Source organism: Coenobita brevimanus, chromosome 31 (genome assembly GCF_032717465.1).
Source record: "Coenobita brevimanus isolate Jiangsu-jjx chromosome 31, ASM3271746v2, whole genome shotgun sequence".
Lineage (NCBI taxonomy): Eukaryota > Metazoa > Arthropoda > Malacostraca > Decapoda > Coenobitidae > Coenobita > Coenobita brevimanus.
The window spans coordinates 1,637,562-1,652,640 of record NC_136984.1 but is presented as its reverse complement, the minus strand read 5'-3'; the positions used below and the strand labels follow the sequence as shown (position 1 = coordinate 1,652,640).

Below are 15,079 nucleotides of genomic sequence, written 5' to 3'. Positions count from 1 at the left end.
CGCCGTAGTCCTGTGGGGGAGACGAGCACGATGAGTTGAGGATAGAGGCGGATCCTTTTATACGCGTCTCCGCTATATGAGAAACCGATATTAGAAACCAGTAATAGAAGAAACCTATACTAGAAACCGATGATATGAGAAACCAATTATAGATAGATAGATAGATAGGTTTCAGAGTCACAGAAAATAATTTGGCTTGTCTCAGTGTAGTTGCAATTAGAGTACATCCTCATTGCTACATGAAGTGAGGTGGAAACGCAAGTAGGCATAGTAGAGCCTTGATAAACAATACGAAATGAATTAATGGAGTGAGTGGATGGTGAATGCAAAGATGAATCCAATGCTGAATCCCATCCACCACGTCACGAACAAAATAATAATAATAATAATAATAATAATAATAGTAATAATAATAATAGTAATAATAATAATCTATCTGTCTATTGCCAGACGCCATAATCCCGTAAGGGGTGGCCATTTGACTTTGAGTTATTTGTTTTACAGGGAGGGGCACTAACCCTCCACCAACCCACTTGTTGACACGTAGGGAGCACGTATGGTTTGGTTATATGGTTACCACCCAGCGTTTTAACAATAACTATAATAAACCAACCTACCTGAAGATGCCAGAAGAGGAATGCAAAGATGAGTCCAATGCCAAAGCCCATCCACCACGCCACGAACAGGAAAGCACCACACCGCAAATTCTTGAACTCCCTCAGCACCACAAACCACTCCGGCATTTCCTTCATGGTCTGGGCGAAGATTTTGGTCTGGGGGGAGGAAGTATGGCGGTTAGTATGTGGAGAGGATGAAGAGTGAGAGGCTGACGAGGAGAGTGTATGTGAGTGAGGTGGATGTGGAGTTACATGGAGAGACAGACTGACAAATGAGGAAGTGAAGGAGCGTTGTGGTGTGGATGTGGATGTGATAGGAAGCGTTATGAGGAACACACTGAGGTGGTTTGGCCATGTGGAGAGGATGGAGGGTGAGAGACTGACGTGGAGAGTGTATGTGAGTGAGGTGGATGTGGAGTTACATGGAGAGACAGACTGACAAATGAGGAAGTGAAGGAGCGTTGTGGTGTGGATGTGGATGTGATAGGAAGCGTTATGAGGAACACACTGAGGTGGTTTGGCCATGTGGAGAGGATGGAGGGTGAGAGACTGACGAGGAGAGTGTATGTGAGTGAGGTGGATGTGGAGTTACATGGAGAGACAGACTGACAAATGAGGAAGTGAAGGAGCGTTGTGGTGTGGATGTGGATGTGATAGGAAGCGTTAGGAGAAACACACTGAGGTGGTTTGGCCATGTGGAGAGGATGGAGAGTGAGAGACTGACGAGGAGAGTGTATGTGAGTGAGGTGGATGTGGAGTTACATGGAGAGACAGACTGACAAATGAGGAAGTGAAGGAGCGTTGTGGTGTGGATGTGGATGTGATAGGAAGCGTTAGGAGAAACACACTGAGGTGGTTTGGCCATGTGGAGAGAATGGAGAGTGAGAGACTGACGTGGAGAGTGTATGTGAGTGAGGTGGATGTGGAGTTACATGGAGAGACAGACTGACAAATGAGGAAGTGAAGGAGCGTTGTGGTGTGGATGTGGATGTGATAGGAAGCGTTAGGAGAAACACACTGAGGTGGTTTAGCCATGTGGAGAGGATGGAGAGTGAGAGACTGACGAGGAGAGTGTATGTGAGTGAGGTGGATGTGGAGTTACATGGAGAGACAGACTGACAAATGAGGAAGTGAAGGAGCGTTGTGGTGTGGATGTGGATGTGATAGGAAGCGTTAGGAGAAACACACTGAGGTGGGTAGGCCATGTGGAGAGGATGAAGAGAGAGACTGACGAGGAGAGTGTATGTGAGTGAGGTGGATGTGGAGTTACATGGAGAGACAGACTGACAAATGAGGAAGTGAAGGAGCGTTGTGGTGTGGATGTGGATGTGATAGGAAGCGTTAGGAGAAACACACTGTGGTGGTTTGGCCATGTGGAGAGGATGGAGAGTGAGAGACTGACGTGGAGAGTATGTGAGTGAGGTGGGGGGAGAGGGAGGAGGAGGCCGAGGATGAGATGGAGGGATGGAGTGGAGAGGTATATGAGAGGAGGCAGTGAAATGGCAAGGGACAGGGCGACATGGAGGTAATTAGTTTGTGGCCACCCCTTACGGGATTAAGGCGTTTGGCAATAGATAGACAGACAGATAGATAGACAGACAGACAAATAGACAGAAATAGATAGGTAGATAGACAGCTCTCACCTTTATCGTCCCTATGGCCTCTGTGATTTCTGTTCCTGTAGTGGTATAGGTAGACAGACAGACAAATAGATAGATAGACAGACAGCTAGATAGACAGACAGACAGACAGACAGATAGATAGCTAGATAGACAGATAGATAGACAGCTCTCACCTTTATCGTTCCTATGGCTTCGTCAATCTTCTGCCTCTGGGATTTCTGTTCCTGTAGCGGTATTTTCGGCTCATTCCAGGGTCGAGGCCCGTTGTCCACTGGCGCCTTCACTTCCTCTTCTACCGCGCTGGCCACGGGCTCTGAATAGTCGAACTGGGGGTAGAGAGAGAGTTAGAGATAGAAGAGAGAGAGAGAGAAAGGAGATAGAGGGAGGGATAGTTAGATGGGAGAGAGAGATGGGGAGAGAGAGGGTAAGGTGAGCTGGCCACAGGCTCTGAATAGTCAAACTGGGGGTAGAGAGAGAGTTAGAGATAGAAGAGAGAGAGAGAGAGGGAGGAAGAAGGGGAGAGACAAGGAGAGAGAGAGAGAAGAGAGAGAGAGAGAGTTAGAAGAGAGAGGGAGAGGGAGGGTAAGGTGAGCTGGCCATGGGTTGAGAGAAGTCGAACTGTTGAGAAAGAGAGTTAGAGAGAGAGAGAGAGAGAGGGAAGAAGAAGAAGGGGAGAGAGAGGGAGAGGGAGAAGAGAGTGGGGGAGACTTAGAAGAGAGAGAGAGAGGGAGGGAGAGTTAGAAGAGAGGGAGAGAGAAGAAGAGATAATGGGAGGAGTAGGAAGGGGAGAAAGGATTGAAGTTACAAGGGGAGAGAGAGAGAGAGAGAAGAGGAGATATTGGAAAAGGGACAGGTATTGCATAAGTTGGTGTGGTATTGTCAGGTTTTACACACACACACACACACACACACACACACACACACACACACACACACACACCACCCAACATACACCCACCTTGAATTGCACACATAGAATCATTATCAATTTTTACACACACACACACACACACACACACACACACACACACACACGTTCTCGCTTGCCATCTGGTAGACGGGAGTTCGCGCCTCGCTCAGGTTGCGAAAAGTTTCACTGACGAAGTGGGTGGTTACTGTCCCCCTTGAGCAAGGAGACGGGTGTGTGCGTGTGTGAAGGTCACAGCCTTGCCCTTAGATCGGACTATATGAGCTCTCAGCTCCCTTCCGGGAGGGTAAAAGCTGACGATCACGACCATCAAGTGATAATGACCGACCCGGTGAATTACACACACACACACACACACACACCACCCAACATACACCCACCTTGAATTGCACACATAGAATCATTATCTATTTTTACACACACACACACACACACACACACACACACACACACACACACACACACCTTGAATTGCACACATAGAATCATTATCTATTTTTACACACACACACACACACACACACACACACACACACACACACACACACACACACCACCCAACATACACCCACCTTGAATTGCACACATAGAATCATTATCTATTTTTACACACACACACACACACACACACACACACACACACACACACACACACACACACACACACACCACCCAACATACACCCACCTTGAATTGCACACATAGAATCATTATCTATTTTTACACACACACACACACACACACACACACACACACACACACACACACACCTTAAACTGGGAGGCCGTAATAAGGGCGCATCCCATCAGCACGCTAAACACAGCGAAGCAGATGGTGTAATTCCTCTCTTTCTCATGGGGTCCACAAGGGTGTCCAGGGAAGGCTGTGGAATGATCTAGAGCTATCCCGACGAAGAACATGGCAAGACCCCAGCCCAAAGACCCGAACATGCGCTGACGGCCGTAGTGGTCTGCCTCGTCGCCCAGATACGTCAGGACCTGTAGAGAGGAAAGGTAGACGTAGAGAGAGTGTGTGTGTGAGAGAGAGAGAGAGAAGTGGTAAAGAAAGAAAGGGAGAGAGACAGCGAAAAGAAAGGAAAAATGTGGTAAAGAGAGAGAGAGAGAGACAGACAGACAGACAGACAGACAGAGACAGCGAAAACAATAGAGAGAAAAGATAGACGTAGAGAAAGAGAGGGAGAGAGAGAGAGAGAGCGAAAAGAAAAGAAAGACGTAAAGAAAGAGAGACAGGGAGAGAGAGAGAGAGAGAGAGAGAGAGAGACAGCGAAAAGGAAAAATGTGGTAAAGAGAGAGAGAGAGAGAGAGAGACAGCGAAAAGAAAGGAAAATTGTGGTAAAGAAAGAGAGAGAGAGAGAGAGAGAGAGAGCGAAAAGAAAGGAAAAGTGGTAAAGAAAGAGAGAGAGAGACAGACAGACAGAGATAAACAGACAGACAGACAGACGCTGCTTCATAATCGAGGTTAGAGAGAGAGAGAGAGAGATTCTGTGGTGTGTGTGGGGAGTCATTATTATTATTATTATTATTATTATTATTATTATCAGTACATTCATCATTCATTCCTTTATTGGCCTATCAGGAATGAACTAGGCTACTCGTGTGTGTGTGTGTGTGTGTGTGTGTGTGTGTGTGTGTGTGTGTGTGTGTGTGTGTGTGTGTGTGTGTGTGTGTGTGTGTGTGTGTGTGTGTGTGTGTGTGTGTGTGTGTGTGTGTGTGTGTGTGTGTGTAAAACCTGACAATACCTCTACACATGGAATTCAAGGTGGGTGTATGTGGTGTTGTGTGTGTGTGTGTGTGTGTGTGTGTGTGTGTGTGTGTTTTACAAAGGCTCTAACCTGCTTGCATTAGTCGGCCTTGGTCACCTAATGGCGGCTCTCCACACTGCTCGATCTCTGGCAGCCTCCCTATTAAGTCTCATATCCTTGAGGTCACACTCTTTGACCTCGTTCCAGGGCGTTTTTGGTCTGCCTCTCACAGCCTCACGCCTGACATTCACACTTCTCACCTTCCTCCATCCTCTCCACATGCCCAGACCATCTCAATCTATCCCTCCTCATCACAGCACCAATACACTCCAGTCCCATCCTTCCTCCCAAACCATCTCAATCTACCCCTCCTCATCACAACACCAATACACTCCAGTCCCATCCTTCCTCCCAAACCATCTCAATCTACCCCTCCTCATCACAACACCAATACACTCCAGTCCCATCCTTCCTCCCAAACCATCTCAATCTACCCCTCCTCATCAAAACACCAATACACTCCAGTCCCATCCTTCCTCCCAAACCATCTCAATCTACCCCTCCTCATCACAACACCAATACACTCCAGTCCCATCCTTCCTCCCAAACCATCTCAATCTACCCCTCCTCATCACAACACCAATACACTCCAGTCCCATCCTTCCTCCCAAACCATCTCAATCCACCCCTCCTCATCACAACACCAATACACTCCAGTCCCATCCTTCCTCCCAAACCATCTCAATCTACCCCTCCTCATCACAACACCAATACACTCCAGTCCCATCCTTCCTCCCAAACCATCTCAATCTACCCCTCCTCATCACAACACCAATACACTCCAGTCCCAGCCTTCCTCCCAAACCATCTCAATCTACCCCTCCTCATCACAGCACCAATACACTCCAGTCCCATCCTTCCTCCCAAACCATCTCAATCTACCCCTCCTCATCACAACACCAATACACTCCAGTCCCAGCCTTCCTCCCAAACCATCTCAATCTACCCCTCCTCATCACAGCACCTATACACCCCAGTCCCATCCTTCCTCTCAGCTCTTCCATCGTAAACCCAGCCACCCCAGGCCTCACACTCGAGGACGCACTGCACATCCACGTAATCAGATAGAGGTACTTACAGCAGAGTCGGCCAGTGTAATTGCAGGGCAGCTAAAGAACTCGCCTAGGATGACCACCAAGAGAAGCAGGAAGAACACTTTTTGAACATCGGCTGCACGGTACACGATGGAGGAAAACGGCGGGGAGAGCCATTCCTCCTCTGCCCCTTTGAACTGCTTGAAGTTTACCTGTACAGAGAGACGTTTGAATTTGAAGGTGATTTAAAATTGTGATCAAAAGTTTGCTGATGGTTCCTTGCTGGCTGTGACAGTGGGAGGCATTGCATGAAAAAGTTTTATATTATCATCATTATCACCCATTGACAGAAGAAAGAGGAAAGAATGAAGGAAAGAAAGACAGAAGAGGGAGTGTAAAGTCACCCACAGGCAGAAGGAAGAGGAAAGAATGAAGGAAAGAAAGACAGAAGAGGGAGTGTAAAGTCACCCACAGGCAGAAGGAAGAGGAAAGAATGAAGGAAAGAAAGACAGAAGAGGGAGTGTAAAGTCACCCACAGGCAGAAGGAAGAGGAAAGAATGAAGGAAAGAAAGACAGAAGAGGGAGTGTAAAGTCACCCACAGGCAGAAGGAAGAGGAAAGAATGAAGGAAAGAAAGACAGAAGAGGGAGTGTAAAGTCACCCACAGGCAGAAGGACGAGGAAACAATGAAGGAAAGAAAGACAGAAGAGGAAGGAAGGAAGGAGAGGAGAGGGCAGACACCTGAGAGCAGCATTACATCGAGTGAGTGGATGGTGAGCGTCCCCACCTACCACAAAAAAGTTTTATATGATAGTAAAATAAATCACAGAGCAATAGATTACAAGAAGGATATTGTATCATTTAGGGAAGGGTGAGAAACACAGAAGTTTTTATCATTCATCATTCGTACCGTTCGTGTATAAACCTTCAGCATTACATACATCAGCCGTGGTCACCTAATGGCGGCTCTCCACACTGCTTGATCTCTGGCAGCCTCCCTGTTCAATCCCTTATCCCTGAGGTCACACTCTATGACCTCATTGTAGGTCTTTTTCGGTCTGCCTCTCGCAACCCTGCCCCCGGCGTTCACACTTCTCACCTTCCACACCCAACTGTCATCCTCCATCCTCTCCACATGCCCAAACCATCTCAGTCTACCCCTCCTCATCACAGCACCAATCCACTCCGGTCCTATCCTTCCTCCCAAACCATCTCAATCTACCCCTCCTCATCACAACACCAACACACTCCAGTCCCATCCTTCCTCCCAAACCATCTCAATCTACCCCTCCTCATCACAACACCAACACACTCCAGTCCCATCCTTCCTCCCAAACCATCTCAGTCTACCCCTCCTCATCACAACACCAATACACTCCAGTCCTATCCTTCCTCCCAAACCATCTCAATCTACCCCTCCTCATCACAACACCAATACACTCCAGTCCCATCCTTCCAAACCATCTCAATCTACCCCTCCTCATCACAACACCAATACACTCCAGATAGATAGATAGAAGGAGAGTTAAAGAGACCATCCACTCACCGTATAGTGCACAACGTTCGGCGACTTTCCAACGACATGATCAGGTGGTAGTGGCGTGTCTCTCTTTCTCCTCCGAAGCCTCAATCCTTCTTCGACAACAGGATGTGGCAAATACTCCACCACATCCCCCTCCACATCCTTCCCCTCCACCACATCCAACACAGAGGAGCGCTTGTGGTAGAGGTGTGGCAAATGTGGTAAATCGAGGAGGTCCAGGGAAGGAGTGTCGACGTCAGGAGCGCTGATAACCCCACTTTCCTCCACGCTGCGTTTGCGAACCTGTTGCGGAGTCTGCGGGAGATATATAGTCAGGATGAGGCAGATTAGGTTGAATTATATAAGGGTAGGGTAGATTAGGGTAGGCTAGGGATGGAGTGGAGAGGTATATGAGAGAGGGGAGTGTGAGTTGGGAGCGGGGCAGTGAAATGGCGGGGGACAGGCGACATGGAGGCGATTTGTTTGTGGCCACCGCTTACGGGATTAAGGCGTCTGGCAATAGATAGATAGGTAGGCTAGATTAGGGTAGTTGCTGACCTGTTGTGGAGTCTGCGGGTGATGGAGGGTCAGGATGGGGTAGATTAGGGCGGATTTCATAAGGGTGGGGTAGATTTGGGTAGGCTAGGGTAGAATATTTTAGGTTAGGGTAGATTATGCATTAAAGAAAATGGTTAACGTTGTGTGTATATATCATCAACATCAGTACACACATACATACGTACATCATTACATACACACATACCAGACAAAGGTTTCTGGTGATTTTAAGAATATATCTATCTATCTATCTGTCTATCTATCTATCTATCTATATAAAACTTACCGAATAGAGGTTATATTGACTCAGGATGCGGTGTGTGCCACTGAAGAGAGCTCAGCACAGGGCAGCATAAATAAAATAATATTAGTAAAAATAGCAACAATAATAGCAGTAGTAATAGTAGCCTAGTAGTAGTAGTAGTGGTAGTAGTAGTAGTAGTAGTGGTAGTAGTAGTAGTAGTAGTAGTAGTAGTCGTGTCCTAATAATAATAATAATAATAATAATAACAACAGCATAATCAAGGCGCATTCAGGGAGCACAGCATCCTTGCACCAAACAATTGCCATTTCACGGTGACCTTGACCTTCCTGCTGGCTCTCAGAATGGGCCATCCTTGCGTGACCCTTAACCTTTCCACAAAATTTGGTTGAAATGTGATTGAAGCTGTTTAAGTGATCTTAGTAATCTCTCTCTCTCTCTCTCTCTCTCTCTCTCTCTCTCTAATAGAAACCACGGAATAACTCGCCTTGTAGGGGTTGTTAAGATTCTTGAGGATATGATGACTCTCTCTCTCTCTCTCTCTCTCTCTCTCTCTCTCTCTCTCTCTCTCTCTCTCTCTCTCTCTCATAAAACCCACGGAATAACTCGCCTTGTAGGGGTTGTTAAGGTTCTTCAGGATGTGGTGAGTGCCATTGAACACGACACAGGAGGTGGCTGCAGGCTGGATTACGCTGACAGAGAGTGTGAAGAGAATCCAGGACCCTACGGCGCACAGGAGCATGATTTTACCCCTCTGGAACCTGTGTGAGAGAGTGAGAGAGAGCCAGGGAGTGAGTGAGAGAGTGAGAGAGAGAGGGAGGGAGGGAGGGAGAGTGACTGAATTGGTAGAGAAATATAAAAAAAAAATGACAAGGTTTATTATCGTACAAGCAGTATTTGAGAGAGAGAGAGAGAGAGAGAGAGAGAGGGGGGGGAGAGAGAGAGAGAGAAAGAGGGGGGGAGGGAGGGAGAGAGAGAAAGTGAGAGAGGGAGGTAGAGAAAGAAAGTGAGGAAGGGCGTGTGGATTAGAGAGGGAGAGAGAGTGAATTACAGAATGAAAGAGAGAGAGAGTTGGTAGAGACAGGCAGACTTTGAATCAACCAGTATTTGAGAGAGAGAGAGAGAGAGAGAGAGAGAGAATCAGTCGGTATATATGATGGATAGATAGAGAAAATTTAAGTATTTGTGTGTGTGTGTGTGTGTGTGTGTGTGTGAGAGAGAGAGAGAGAGAGAGTTCCCTAACAAGGTTTAAAGTTGACCAATATTCAACTCTCTCTCTCTCTTTCTCTCAGGAAATAATCTTGCTTCCTCCTGGCCTTTGGTTCCTTCTTTCTTGCATTAAAAAAATAGTATTGTCAGGATAAGTTAGTTAGGGAAAGGTGTTAGGTAAAGGGTGAAAAACAAGGGGGGGGGGAGACCATGAAGCGCTTGGCCATGGTGCTCATCCCGGAAGCTCCCTAACACCTTCTCCTAAGCGATTTGTTTTGCTTATTACGGGAAACCATTTTATGTCGGCTAAGGAAGCTCCCTAACACCTCTTCCTAAGCGATTTGTTTTACTTATTACGGGAAACCATATTGTGTCGGTGAAGGAAGCTCCCTAACACCTTCTGGTAAGAGATTTGTTTTGCTTATTACGGGAATCCATTTTGTATTGGTGAAGGAAGGTCCCTAACACCTCTTCCTAAGCGATTTGTTTTGCTTATTACGGGAAACCATTTGTGTAGGTGAAGGAAGTTCCCTAACACCTTCTCGTAAGCGATTTGTTTTGTTACGGGAAACCTTTTTGTCTTTAACCGTCTCGTAAGCGATTTGTTTTGCTTGTTACGGGAAACCATTTATTTACGTATTTATTTTTACTCTGGCTGGAGAAGATGGAGAGCGAGAGACTGACGAGGAGAGTGTATATGACTGAGGTGGAGGGAGGGAGAGGGAGGGGGAGGCCAAGGATGAGATGGAGGGATGGAGTGGAGAGGTATATGAGTGAGGGGGGGCGTGAGCTGGGAGCAGGGCAGTGAAATGACGGGGGACAGGGCGACATGGAGGCGGCGATTTGTTTGTGGCCACCCCTTACGGGATTACGGCGTCTGGCAATAGATAGATAGATAGATAGATAGAGAGAGAGAGAGAGAGAGAGAGAAAGATCGCCCTAACGGTGAAAACGTTAATTGAGTTTACATCAAATTTCCCTACGCCAAAAGTCGGGCCTAAATTTGAATAGAGTCATAACGGAAGGAATAATCCGTTGAACCACATATATATATTTTTTTGAACCAGATCCAGGATTTTGAAAAAGGGGGGGGGGCGTAATTTGAAACAGGATTACCGTTAGCCATAAATACGAAGCGACAATTTTCTTTTGTGTGTTACGACATGGAGGGACAGGTTGACGAATGAAGAAGTGAAGGAACGTTGTGGGGTAGATGTGGATGTGGTTGAGAAGATTAGGAGAAATACACTGAGGTGGTTTGGACATGTGGAGAGAATGGAGAATGAAAGACTGACTAAGAGGGTGTATGTAGGTGAACTGCAGGGAGGGAGAGGGAGGGGTAGACCGAGGATGAGGTGGAGGGTGAATTAGGAGAAATACACTGAGGTGGTTTGGACATGTGGAGAGAATGGAGAATGAAAGACTGACTAAGAGGGTGTATGTAGGTGAAGTGCAGGGAGGGAGAGGGAGGGGTAGACCGAGGATGAGGTGGAGGGATGGAGTTGAGAGGTATATGAGGGAGGGGGGGGGTGTTGGGGGGAGGGTAGTCAAATGATGGGTGACAGAGCGACTTGGAGGCGTTTTGTCTGCGGTCACCCTTTGCGGGATTAGGGCGTCGTGCTATAGATAGATAGATAGTGTTATGTATGCAGAGTATGGCGATGTGTGAAGGATTGATATAAGACAGTATGACTAAGGTAATAAGGAAAATAAATCGCTTAGGAAAAGGCGCTAGAGAGCCTCCTTATCCGACTAGAATATGGACCAAGGAAGCTTCCTAGCACCTCCTCCTTGGCGATTTTTTTTTTAAGACAGTAGGAGGAAGGAAAAACCAAGGAAATAATAAAGAAGTGCAGGTGCCTAAAAGCCTGGTCCATTCGTAAAATATTTATAACAACTGGGTGTAAATAAAAATGGATTAAATGTTTGTGGGAAGCAGCTGCCAGAAGGTGCATTCCAGAGAGTAGTAGTTCTGGGGATAAATGAATTCTGATAAGCAGAGGTTGTGCAGTGCGGGGGAGACAGTGTGAGTTCATGGGCGCTCCAGCTGCCCGAGTATTTTGGGAGAAAATGTGAAGGGGAGGCACAACTGAAGCAAGTTGGTCAGAGCACTTACGGTAAAAATATCGATAAAATAATGCTAAAGAAGCAACATCTCTACGTACTGATAATGGAGGAAGGTCTTGCGTTACGGCAGGATTATTGATTAATCTAATGGCTTTATTTTGAATTTTGTCCAACTGCCTCAATGCAACCGCTCCACATCCACTCCACAGTGGTGAATAGTATACCATCAGAGAACGCACATGACTTTTGTGTATTGTGGCCATCTGCTCGTCAGTGAAGAACTCACGAACTCTGTACATAAGTCCCAGTTTTTTAGAAGCGTTTTTAGCAAGGGATTTAACAACAGCTGTCCAGCTTAGGTTGGGGTTTAGAGTAACACCTGGGATATCAATTGTAGTGGATATGGGAATACTGACAGCATTTAAAATTATGCGAGAGTCTGAGGGATTCTTTCTGTTGGAGAAATTAATATATTTAGTTTTCTGAGCATTATATGAGACTAGATTTGTTTCTCTCCATTGATTAATTTTAGAAAGGTCCCGGTTCAGAGAAATTGCTGTGTTTATTTGGGAATTTATAATATCAAATTGTGTGTGGAGTCACCTGGAGAGACAGGCTGACGAATGAGGATATAAAGGAGTGTTGTGGTGTGGATGTGGATGTGATAGGAAGCGTTATGAGGAACACACTGAGGTGGTTTGGCCATGTGGAGAGGATGGAGGGTGAAAGACTGACGAGGAGAGTGTATGTGAGTGAGGTGGATGTGGAGTTACATGGAGAGACAGGCTGACAAATGAGGAAGTGAAGGAGCGTTGTGGTGTGGATGTGGATGTGATAGGAACCGTTAGGAGAAACACACTGAGGTGGTTTGGCCATGTGGAGAGGATGGAGGGTGAGAGACTGACGAAGAGAGTGTATGTGAGTGAGGTGGAGGGGGGAAGAGGGAGGGGGAGGCCGAGGATGAGATGGAGGGATGGGGTGGAGAGGTATATGAGAGAGGGGGGTGTGAGTTGGGAGCAGGGCAGTGAAGTGGCGGGGGACAGGGCGACGTGGAGGCGATTTGTTTGTGGCCACCCCAAACGGGATTGAGTTTTCTAGCAATAGATAGATAGATAGATAGATAGTAAAGGAGGTGGCCCTTGTATATGTTTTGTGTGCGTGTATATTTGTGTACACTATGTATGTATGTGTACCTACTCGCATGTATGTATTTGTGTATGTATGTGTAAAATCGTGTTCTTGCTTCATCCCTAACACCTCTTCCTTAGCGATTTATTTTAGATGTGGCTGGTTAATGCCCTTTTGTGTCTTATTTATGCAGAGAATGGCCGTGTGTGAAGGATTTATATAACAGAATAGGACAGACTGGTAATAAGCGGAATAAATCGCTTAAGAAAAGGTGTTAGGGAGGAGAAAATGTTAGTGTTAATTTGGTCAATATTAACACTCACTCGCTGAAGAGAGAGAGAGAGAGAGAGAGAGCAGTTACCATAATGTGAGGATGTATGTATGCGTGTGTGTGTGTGTGTGTGTGTGTGTGTGTGTGTGTGTGTGTGTGTGACAGAGAGAGAGAGAGAGAGAGAGAGAGAGAGAGAGAGAGAGCAGTTACCATAATGTGACGATGTATGTATGCATGTGTGTGTGTGTGTGTGTGTGTGTGTGTGTGTGTGAGAGAGAGAGAGAGAGACAAAGACAATTACTATAATGTGTGTGTGTGTGTGTGTGTGTGTGTGTGTGTGTGTGTGTGTGTGTATGTGTGTGTGTGTGTACTTCTCCGGCTTCTCTGACTTACACGCAGCACAAATATTACACAATTCGCCTTTACAAACAACGGTGGAGGAAAATACGTTACATTTATTTAATTTTTCGAATTTTCAAACAGTAACGGTCAGTATTCATTCCATTATTTTAATTGAATAAAAAAAAATATATATATAGAGTTGGAGTGAGGTGATTTTTTATTGAGAGAGAGAGAGAGAGAGAGAGAGAGAGAGAGAGAGAGAGAGAGAGTATATAATGCAGTTGCGTGCCTAATCACTCCCTCGTCAGAATGCAACCCCAGAGAGAGAGAGAGAGAGAGAGAATATTATTGAATGAGCATGTCACATCAACTATGGAACCTTGGAGAGAGAGAGAGAGAGAGAGAGAGAGAGAGCTTTAATTACTCACTTGTCAGCAATGGACCCCCAGAATGGTGCTCCGATAAACTCCACAAAGGGTCGAATTCCAATCAGCGTCCCGGTTTGTAAAGGATTGAGAGCCATTTGTTTGAAGTAGACGGCCATGAGGGGGAAGAGGGACCCGAAGGCGGAGAAGAAGAAGAAGTAGAACGTTTTGGCGATGAGAAGTTCCTGATTAACGTTATTGCAGAACATGTCTAAAATATCCGAACGGCCGCGGATTTTGTGAGTCGACTCCTTGGGCTCCGGGTACGCTGACGGATCCACCTCCCCATGGGCTTCTGGGTCCACGAACGGCCTAGCCCCGGGCCCCGTGGTCGTCCTCTGCTGCTGTTGCTCTCCGTAGAACCCCTGTCCCTGCTCCTGTTGCTGTTGCTGGTCCATGGTGTAGCCCTGATAGTTGTCGTTTCTGACGGAGTCCATTTTGTGGCCGTTGAACTGGCTGCCTCAACCGATCCCTTTTCAAAGACTATTTTCCGCTTGATATCCTGGCCTGTGGCATGGATGGGGATGTGGCCAGGCTGATTCGCACACTGATATTCAAATTAAAATCCAAACAGTCCCCCTTAGCCACCAAAACGGTTAGATTTCAAGCGGATCTCCGGTCGATACGAAGTGTTTTTGAAGTGGGACTTGGAGCTAAGAAGACAGACCACTTTTCCGTCACCTAATCCTTGAAGTATCCTCTCCTTCACCTCCCTCCCACACTCACAGACACTTGAGGGTTAGGTGTGAGTGTGAGCGAGGGTAGGCAGACGTTGGAGGAAGAATGAAACGCACTCTCAATGGAAGTCAGCCTGTGTGTTCTTCCTCTCACGTCCTCCCGATGCGCAAGCGTCACCTCACCTTGCCATTGTCTCATTACTTTTTCATCACCACTTTTAACCTGCCATCATTACACACCAGAAAAATATATATACTTTTTTCCCGCCGCTATTTCAAATCAAAGAGTAATTTTTATCCCAGAACGATAATTTCTAGGTAATATTTGGCAACGCAAGCGCCGGAATCAATACATCCTTGACATGTAGCGAGCGGCCTGCCTCCCCGCGACCCCGTCTATAGTCCGTTGGTTTTCATTTGGCGGAACTGGTCCACTTAATTTAAATTCAAACACCCGTAGCCTATTCTCGTCCGTTAACACCTTTTCCAGTGCGATTTATTTTGCCTATTACACCTTACGGTCCTAGTCCGTGTTATATCTTGGAACTGGTCCACTCAATTTAAATTCAGACACCCGTAACCTACTCTCGTCCGTT

The 15,079-nt window shown here is 46.5% G+C and overlaps 1 protein-coding gene across 1 annotated transcript in view; it reads right to left on the bottom strand.

The window, feature by feature from the left end:
• Positions 1-14,624, bottom strand: part of jef (major facilitator superfamily domain-containing protein 6 jef) — a 21,140-nt gene extending 6,516 nt beyond the window's left edge. Inside the window, exons 1-7 of the mRNA XM_080269062.1 lie at positions 13,810-14,624; positions 8,963-9,125; positions 7,569-7,847; positions 6,068-6,235; positions 3,938-4,165; positions 2,413-2,565; positions 618-773 (exon numbers count right to left, since the gene is read on the bottom strand). Coding sequence (XP_080125188.1) covers positions 618-773; positions 2,413-2,565; positions 3,938-4,165; positions 6,068-6,235; positions 7,569-7,847; positions 8,963-9,125; positions 13,810-14,243 — 1,581 coding nt within the window. The 5' untranslated portion in view covers positions 14,244-14,624. The remainder of the gene's footprint in view (positions 1-617; positions 774-2,412; positions 2,566-3,937; positions 4,166-6,067; positions 6,236-7,568; positions 7,848-8,962; positions 9,126-13,809) is intronic.
• Positions 14,625-15,079: the final 455 nt, after the last annotated feature.